The 9,903-nt window shown below is 40.1% G+C and overlaps 1 protein-coding gene across 1 annotated transcript in view; it reads right to left on the reverse strand.

The window, feature by feature from the left end:
- Positions 1-304: 304 nt before the first annotated feature.
- Positions 305-9,903, reverse strand: part of WRNIP1 (Werner helicase interacting protein 1) — a gene marked incomplete at its 5' end in the record, with an annotated part of 17,315 nt that continues 7,716 nt past the window's right edge. The window contains 4 exons of the mRNA XM_009326518.1: positions 305-1,091; positions 1,581-1,660; positions 2,531-2,686; positions 8,132-8,361. Of these exons, the coding sequence (XP_009324793.1) occupies positions 816-1,091; positions 1,581-1,660; positions 2,531-2,686; positions 8,132-8,361 (742 nt within the window). The remainder of the gene's footprint in view (positions 1,092-1,580; positions 1,661-2,530; positions 2,687-8,131; positions 8,362-9,903) is intronic.

A 9,903-nucleotide genomic window follows, 5' to 3' on the forward strand; every position in this document is an offset into this window, starting at 1 on the left:
AGGGAGTCAATTCGTGTCTCTCCGCTTTCCAGTTCAAAGCTATTGGAATTCCTGAAGCACGACTGGAAATACATGAGTGTTTCACTACTAGGAATCTCCTTTCCAAAAGCACTTCCCACAACGTCACCACACAGTAAAAATTTTAAGTGATGCAACTTCAAAAATTAACATAATTCAGCTATTTTCACGACTATTCTACTTCCAAAATGATTTCAACTTGCTCTGGAAGGTAGGGATGATAAAGTCAAAGGAACCTCAAACTTTCAAAACCACACTGTTGTCATAAGAATATTTAAACAAATGCATAGACGCTATTTTTAACAACTTTATTGGTTTAGCAAATGTTGTACAAAAGTAGTCTCCGGAACATCATAAGAGCAAGAATTACACTGTAATTATATTTTGTTTACCGTATTTTAGCAGAGGGGGTACAATTTATTTGCTGGAAAAACAGTATTCTCAAAATCTGAAATAGCTACTGATTTTAAAAGCAGCACAATAATATTCCTTGTCTTACAGCAACAGCCAGAAATACAAGCGTCTCATTTTTTGCCCATTTCATTTGAACCAGAGGGTGACAGTACTATACCGATAAAGCTTAGTTTTGCATTTATACACTGCCTAACTGCAATTCTTTATAAAACACCTTCAGAATAACAGCAGTAAAACCAGAAGGGTAAGAAAGTATCTGAAAGGCTCAGTGGCTTAATACTTTTAACCACAGTAACAGATGGCTGAAACTGTAAGGGGGGGGAATTTCCATCCCAGTACAAATGTACGAGTCATAGAATCAAAACCTGTTCCGAGCAAGGCGGTCACGTCTTTTGTTCCTTGAAGAAGTCTGTTCCTTTCAGCTCTTGTGGTAGATAGTCCTGCTCTACAGGTTCCTTGTACATGGGGTTATATTTGTAGCCTTCACCATAGCCCAAGTTCTTCATGAGCCTTGTTGGGGCATTTCTCAGGTGCAGCGGAACAGGCGGCAGAGGTCCCGTGTGCATTCTCAGACATTCTTTGACATTGCTATACGCCCTGTATACCTCTATAGACTTTGGTGCTCTGGCAAAGTACACTACACATTGTGCTAGAATGACCTGGAAACAAGGAAAGGGAAGATGTTAAATGACTTCTTTAAGCTCTTCGGGAAAAGGTCTGTTAGTCAGCTTGTTTGTGCAGCATGACAGGGATTATGTTTTTAAACTGACCTCTGCCTGCTACTATAGTATGGATATTGTTATTTAACAATAACAGCTCTTTGCGATTTTCACTGCTAGAAAGGAATAACTACTTCACAATATGAGAATATATTATTTTATTTATAATGGAGAGAAAAAAATGGACAGAGCAAAATGACGTTAGTTCACATACCACATTTTAACAATAAATATGCAGTGAATTTTATTTCAAACTACAGTATCTATTTTAAGAGCTACGATGTTCCCTTACTTGTCAAAGAAGGGGCGTGCTGAATGAACAAGTAACTAAATTTGCCTTGCCCTTGCAATCTCTGTTTCTTTTTATAATTACAGATAGGTTTTACAGTTTGCAGTACTTTCAATTCAGTGAATTAATGAAGCCTTTACCTCACATTCTGGCATTCCAATAAAGTGACAGCCTTGATAAGCAGCAACTGCTTGTGTTAAAGCCAGAGGATCTGCCAGTCCTACAAAAAGGGATCAGATAAAAGCAGGTTAAAGTCAGTTTACTTTAGTTACTGTCTCTTTTTTTTTTTTTTTTCCCCTCCTGTAAGATGGAAGGTTATCCATGCACATTTCGAAGTTGCTTTCTCAGATATTGGAACTTCTGGTACAATACTTTGCAATATATAAGATATACTCCCTCCAACCACAGCCTTCCTTCTTCTGCACCCCCCCCCAAAAAAAAGAAAGGTCTAAATTGCGGGTATGATTTTCAGACTGAATCTGTTGCCACACGGTGGCAGCCTAAGCAGTAGCTGCCCGTGTATGATTCACTTACTTTTTGGAATTGTGAAAGAAATGGGGAAATATTGCTATATAGACATAGCTTCCCCAGATCTCAGAACTCTTCACCCATCACATACGTGCTAAAAGCGTTGCTGCATCTGTTACTCCGGTTAAGTCAATCAAGATGGAGCAACTAGGGAGCCAGCTATCAAATCTGAGGTTTGCAAGTCTGGGTAGGCATTCACCTTCCAGAGTCATTAAAAAACCGGACATCCCTGAAATACACACTCTCTGTGACGCAAGTTTACTGGTGACCTACAATCACCAGAGTTTAAAAGAATCCGTATTAGTACACTGCCAAAACCTGATCTCAAAAATATTGGTTTCTCCCGCAATAGGTGGTCATCACAATGACACCACATGTAGGTTTCTGTGTGCATATACAAAGCTTTTGTTGGATGTGGAGCATTTCAGTATTTTGTAGCTATTTTGCATACAGCAGTTTTGGGGTTGGTTTTTTCCCCTCAAACGCCAATTTTTGGAAACCAGAAGCCTGGCAGATCGTCATTCAACATAATATTCCAACATGAAATACTGCAAATACTGACCTATATCTTCACTTGCAAACCTCACCAGCCTCCTTGCCACATAGAGTGGATCCTCACCACCTTCAAGCATTCGAGCAAGCCAGTAAAGGGAAGCGTTTTCATCTGAGCCTCTCATGGACTTATGCAGGGCAGAGATGCAATTGTAGTGTTCTTCTCCTATTTAGAATGGGGGAGAAAAGATACACAAAGCTGTTAGGAGGAAATTAAGTGAAATGCATTTAAGGGAACAGAATATATTTTACTAGATCACAGCAGGTAAACATAACCTGCTTCTTCAAGTTCTTTTTATGTACATATGATTATGGTGTTTAATTAATGTTTTCAACATCTTCATGCTTTGCTACATGGATCATTCTGCTAACTACATAAGCATAACAGAGCAACTGCAGATGAAAAGGCAGATTTTTTTTTTAAACATTGCAAGGCAAACAATCTGGTTTTGGTACCCTAATGGCCTTTCCTTCAGAAGAAAAAAAAATACGGATACTTTAAGCAGTTAGGAAGAAGACTCTATATAAATATCTCCTAATTGACAAAGAGTGAAGTATGAGCACATACAAGCCACTGACCATTGCTTTTGGACATGCACACAGCTCTGAGAAGACGACAGAAGAATCAGAGAAATCCAGTACTATACACTAGTGATATTTTTAGAAAAAGAAATTTCAACTAAAACTTGAAAATAAAGCGTGCAGTAAATCGAACACGAGTTTGCTGTATTATATAGGGAAAAAAAAGGAAACATTGCTGTAGATATTCAATGATGGCATATTACACAATCTGGAGGAAACAGGATAGCAGCACACAACCCTGGCAAACCCCTAAGAAATGCTGAGTTCAGTTGTGGACACTGTAAAACTGTAAGCAGCTGAAACAAAAAAAAAACCACAAACAAAACCTGAAATGCCAGACTGCTAAATAAGGAGTGGGAAGACTGAATGAATTACAAGGAAATCTTTTTTTAACATTAAAGTTTAATATAAGATTAGATATGGATTCCAAGGAGAAACAAAGCCATTCCACAGATCTTTTAGGGCTACAGTTAAAAACAGAGGGTCAACATTACAAATACTGAATGAGACCCTTCCTGCTTGCAATTTTTCTCCGTGCAGCTGGTTTTGATTCTTATGCATTTCTTTTAACCAAATTTGTAAGAGTATTTTGCTGCAATATTGTTGTTAAACTTTCCACGTAATCTGCCTTTTTTATTTTTTGAAGTGCCTGGCATTCCTTGGCTCACAGCTAAGTGTGTATTATAAAGGCAACTGGCTGCATGCACAGCCATCTGTTAGTATTTCTCTTCTTCCTACGGCTAAAAGGATTTACAGCCTGAGGGCTGTATCAGAACACATCACCGTCGCTTGCAGGCCCTGCAAAGTGAAAGGCCGCACGCATGAGTTTGAAAACCAAAGCCCCCATGCTGCTGCAATTTCTCCTTTCATAGCCAGCAAGACCTCCACCTCCCAGGTCAGAAACTGGGTCCATCTTCCTGCGTCGCTGCTCACGCTGCAGTGCGGTTCTGTGGGGAATTCAACACACGCGCTGCCAGCGTACACAGGCCGGCAGACAGCTATTTTTGCTAGGACTCCACACAAAGAGCCCCGTGGTATGCAGTCATTACTTGTGCCAACACAAACAGCGTGTCCGTGCTCCGTCATAACACTTGAGTTAGTAGCAATAAACCCAAGCAGCTGAACTCGCACCGTCCTCTTGGAAGAGGCATCTCTTGGTCTCTTAAAAGGAAGGAAGACAGCCTTTCAGTATCTCCAGAGGTTGCACTCGCCCAGATTTTTTCGCTGGAGTGCTTTTATACACTGTTTGGGCTACTGTAAAGTGTGATACTTGGGGATACCAGCTGGAGAGGCAGAAGGAATCCAGCGGGTAGGTTGGGACTAGAGTTACATACCTGCAGGGGACTTCAGAGTACGCAGGCTGGGAAAGGGGACAGTTTTCTCCCTTTATCTCCTTCCTCACGAAGTTAATGTTGGTGACCGACTCATCAACATAATGACAGTACTTACACACCAGACTTGGACTTCTTCAGAAAAACCGTGCAGTTATACTTTAAATGCAGTTTCAATTAAAGTCAAAGTACAGTTACATGCATTGGACAAAGAGGTTTTATGTTTCTTTTTAAAAAATACAATTTATGTATATTCTATGTGAGATACCAGAAGCAGTTTAAAAAAATTAGACAGAACTTCTCAGAGACCTTTATTTATTAGCTCTGTCTCTCAGGCTGGTTAGCCAACACACAGATTTTGGCCTTATCTCCTTCCTCACGAAGTTAATGTTGGTGACCGACTCATCAACATAATGACAGTACTTACACACCAGACTTGGACTTCTTCAGAAAAACCGTGCAGTTATACTTTAAATGCAGTTTCAATTAAGTCAAAGTACAGTTACATGCATTGGACAAAGAGGTTTTATGTTTCTTTTTAAAAAATACAATTTATGTATATTCTATGTGAGATACCAGAAGCAGTTTAAAAAAATTAGACAGAACTTCTCAGAGACCTTTATTTATTAGCTCTGTCTCTCAGGCTGGTTAGCCAACACACAGATTTTGGCCTTATCAATTCAGTTGAGACACAGACATGCCAACTTATCTATCACTGCTGTTCTGCATCCCCTGTTTCATCCTCTTGAAATCAAAATTCTAAAGAGTTTTTGGAATCAAAATATATTTGCTCTATGCAGTTCCCATAAAGGCAAACACATCTCCGAAGAGAAACAAGATACTACACAAGAGGCTTTGTGGAGGACAGGATTTTCTAGTGTCTCACGTACACAGATGCATAAATCTTGTTGATTTATGCCCCTAAATTGCTTTATGTGCTCATGAACAGTTTTCCAGCTAATTTAAGATGTTGATTTATCTAAAGTCTTATTGCTTGAAGACAGGGAAAAGGCCTCATTCACTGACCATAATTAACATTTGGACTTCTTAAGCAATCCCTATTTATAAGGTAGTGCGCAAAAGTAAAATCACAGTCCCCATATCATGTTATTTTCTGTTTTAGCTAAAGGTAAACATCAACTGCTCATCGATAAACGACAGAAGAAAGCCTTGGAAGAAAGACTAGAGCAACAGCATGGATAAAAAGACTTCTCATTCTGGTCCAGCAGAAAACAATAAAGCTGGCAAACAACATTATGGCGTGAAATACCTTCTCTTTCCTCCTCCACAGAAGAGTAAGGAACAACCGTGTTCCAGATTACAGAAAAAATTCACTTCAGCTTAACACGTTCCCAGTCTTTACCATAACTGAAGTTATGTTACCACATAGACAGAGAGACAAAATCCTGCAATTATTCTGATATTTATCTTTGGTATTTGCTATTAAATCAGTGTTAGCAGAGAGACACAATACATAAGAGGAAGAAGAGACAATACAACTATCTTAAAAATCTATTCGCTGTCCATCTGCAGTTAAACTTTAATTAATTTGGTTGCTGCATCATTTTCTCCAAAAATCAAAATTTAAAAAACTGCAATTAAAAGCTAGAACATGACTAAATAGCCTGTTTCCTCTCACACTGCAAGGGCTGCAGGCAGCTGCTGGCAGTGAAATTTGACTAGAGCTGTTTCTTTGTCCTTCCAGCTAAAATGCATAGATTATCTGCACAAAGATCTTGTCTTTACATGTCTGCACACAAATCAGAACAATAGCCTAATGACTGGATTACAAATAATTTCCTTCCTAGACTACTTGGTGAAAGTACGTAAAAGAATGCCCAACTATGAATATTTGGCAAATTTTGCGGAAGGTGACCAAAAATAAGTAATTATGTAAAATCAAAATTCCATACTTACACAACTCTGAACACTAATCAATTATTTGGTGCTTTCTACATGAACACACTACACTCAAATGTACGCTGCTGCTGTCATGATTAGACAGCATCGTGTCCCTCCACTTTGTAAGGCTGAAGCACTTTATATTACAGGATTGTGGATTCCACAACAACTGTGATTCAAGAAGTATTAGCTAAAACATGCTACAAAAATATCTTTATTTATACAGTAGCCTCTATCCAGAAGCCCTTTGTACATAAAAGGACAAACAGCTATCTCTACTATTGGCGAAAGTGGTCAACGAAGACACAGACTACTCCAGAGAAGACAGAAATTTTGTAAAGGCATGTACTCGGGCAACTTGCTACTGTGACAGTATCTGTGGCAGGCTCTTTGGTATTTGTACAATCAAGAAAAACAGAATTTTCACCACTCTCACCCCTCTCTGAAAACCTCTGACAAAAAAACAAAAACAAACCTACACAGAGCTCGAAGAATTTCTGTCACAGAGACGGGGGTGACACATGCTACCTAGACTTGATGCAAGCCTCAGGAAGAGGGACTCTATGCCATCTCTAACAGAGCAAACAGGCATGGGAGGGCTGGGAGCAATGGACACAGCCAAGAGTTCTGCGTGACAGTCGCCACAAGGCGACAGCAAACACACAAGGGACTACACGGCGTGAGACTTACACCAGTAAACTGGTCAGATCTTCCGCTTCCTCCTAATCTTGACTTCTTCCTGCCACAGACCCCATAAAATTTTTCTTCTCCCTCCCCCTGCCTACCCTTGACTTCTCAGCTGCCATCATATCAGTATCTGCCCAGCTGACTTTTTCCTGACAATAAGCCATCATTTCCTCTTTGCAGCAAGAAGGCTGCAAGCAGGCATATACGTTTCAAACAACCTCAAGAAATCTCTCATCACAGGTTTTGGGTAGTGACAGTTAATTGAGCATATTAGATACAGTGGCAAAACAAAAATCAGTCACTTCTCCAAACACTGCTTGGCATGATTGTTTGGCACTATACTGCACAGTGATTCAAGTATTGCTGAAGAATTAGCATATCCATTCAAGGGGATTGACCTAATCTCTAATATTCACCCTGATCTGTAACCCTCTCATGTAAAAGTTATAGTAGCCAACTATTGCGAAGCCTAACATTGCCAAGTCACAAATTTAGCAAGAGTGGTTATCACATTAGAATCACAGTATCATAGAATCGTTTAGGTTGGAAAAGACCTTTAAGATAAAGGTTAGGAAGCCTTAAATGCAATTAGATTTATGTGACCTGCCCTAAGCAAGCTACAAAATTCATTACCTTAAAAAGAAACTCTAAAAATAAAGCAAACTGCTCAGGTTTTCACATAACATTGTTGTGAATGTGAGCATTTCCAAGACCTTCAAAGGAGTAAAAGTGCAATGGAAGATTTCCAACCCTTCAAGAACAAATCTCCTCATCAAAATACTTCTCCCTCTTTACATTGCAACCCTCTTAGAGGATAATATTCTAAAAATCTTAAAGAACAAATAATTTCACTATGCAACTGTTCACAGGGCAGCAAATGTGTGTCTCGGCTAACCTACACTTCCCAAGTGGTAAGAGGAAATCTTGTTTAGAAGGAATTTCTGGGTGAGTCTCCTACACTGTAAAAGAAAAGTAATTTTTAGGCCAAATTTCAGTACAATCACTGTTTCACCAGAGCAACTGGTATGAAAGGGGGAGAAGAAACAGAAATTATAGAGGCTATCTGCTCTTCAGAATGCTGCATCTCAGAAACTGTATCAGGTACTCACCTGCTCGGTCATACAGGATGTGAGATCGTTGTAGTCCTTCCTTTACATGCTCTTCTGTTATCAGAACGCCATCTGCAGAACCACCTTTGGTAGTATTCAAAGGAGTGATCTTCCCCACCGTTAATCTGGCCTGAACTGCTAACTGGAGCCCATTCAGTCCAGTCCTTGCATCACCGTCGCAAAGGTAGGCTAGGGTATTCAGAGCTTTCTCCTCTATGTACACTGGGAATCTGCAACAGAATAACCATACACTGTTAGCCCCCATCATGCTCCTCTCCTTACGTATATGCTAGAGATGGCATTTGTTTACAAAGTTTGAAAGGCAGCTGGGTTTAAGTGTTGTTCTTAACTCATTTTGTCATGATTAAGCACTGCAGAGCCTGGGAGAACACTGTGGGATCCGACCCCTCCTCCTCCTGCCCCAATGCATGTTAAATACAATTGCACGTGAAGAAGGTAGGGCATGAGCTCTCATCTTAACCCCCTTATTTTTCCTCATCTCACTAAGTTCAATGGAAGCTAGGGTTAGGGTTATGCCAGAGTACAATTCTGGCACAGCCAGTTGAACTTTATAAGGTTTTACTCCATCAGCATTTCACAGCTAGCACTTCAAATTCCTTGCTGGAAGGACAATGAAAAGGTAGGAAGCTATCCAAATGCATGAGAGACTATAATGAGGTATGAAGTAATTAGCATGAGGTTTTAAACTAGCTACCAACAGTAAGAGCTGCTATCAGATGCTCTTTTAAAAGCAACAATTGGAAGGATTGTTTACATTGTAAAGCATATATGCATCCTACATTCTTTTTTTTAAATGGTAACAGGTATTACAACTTAGTCACTGGGGTACAAAAAATTTCTTACTAGAAAGAAAAGGCATCCCAACGCACGCAAGTCACTGTTCTTGCCATCTACTGCTCCAAGTGTGCCAGGACAATACAAACACATGAAAAAGGCCAAACTCCAGTAAACACACAATCTAAATGAACAAGACGGGAAGATCTGAGAAATGCAGCAACAGATCTGCTGAGATCTCATAGCAGGTCTGTGAAAAATCTGGGAAAGTAACAAAGTCCTCCATCTCCTTCTCCAGCTTTTCATCTGCTGGGCTGCAGTCCCCACTGTCGGAACACATGCAAACCAACTCGCCTCTGTGCGTTTCATATGCATACTGTTGAGGATTTGACCCTCAAACTTTAGTTATGTAGACAACCTAATGGCTAAGGTGTTCGCCAGGCAGAGGGTACAACTGATTTGATTTGGAAACAGCAGCTAGTGGAGTTAAAGCATGGCATAAGTAATGGCCCTAACTTAGCCATTTCTAGTAACTGGACAGAAAATCAAGAGTGACATGTATCGGTGGGGATTAACGCACAGAGCTTGGCATGAGAGGTAATTTCTTACAAAGCCCTTGTGTGCCAAATAATTAAGGATTCACAACAGCCCTGCACTTAATTCACCAGAAAGATTTATTACTGTTACTACCAATGGTGTACAAAAAGGCAATGCCAGGGTTCCCAGACACACATATCCACTAATCTTCATTACTGGCCTCCTCTTCCTCCTCGCAAACCCACTTTGCACTTGTCACACAAAAGAAAAAGACAGTAGGTGCTGGAAAAACTTTAACAGTCAGTATTTGCGTCCTCTTATGCCCACACATGAGAGGGAAAAGCTTGTAGAGCTGCAATCTTAATCCACAGCACTGGAAGTGAAGGCCGACAAATGTCTTGCAGGGCTATAACCCATGCTGCAGAGGGGGGGCAGCAGGA

Source organism: Pygoscelis adeliae, unplaced genomic scaffold (assembly GCF_000699105.1).
Source record: "Pygoscelis adeliae isolate BGI_AS28 unplaced genomic scaffold, ASM69910v1 Scaffold186, whole genome shotgun sequence".
NCBI lineage: Eukaryota > Metazoa > Chordata > Aves > Sphenisciformes > Spheniscidae > Pygoscelis > Pygoscelis adeliae.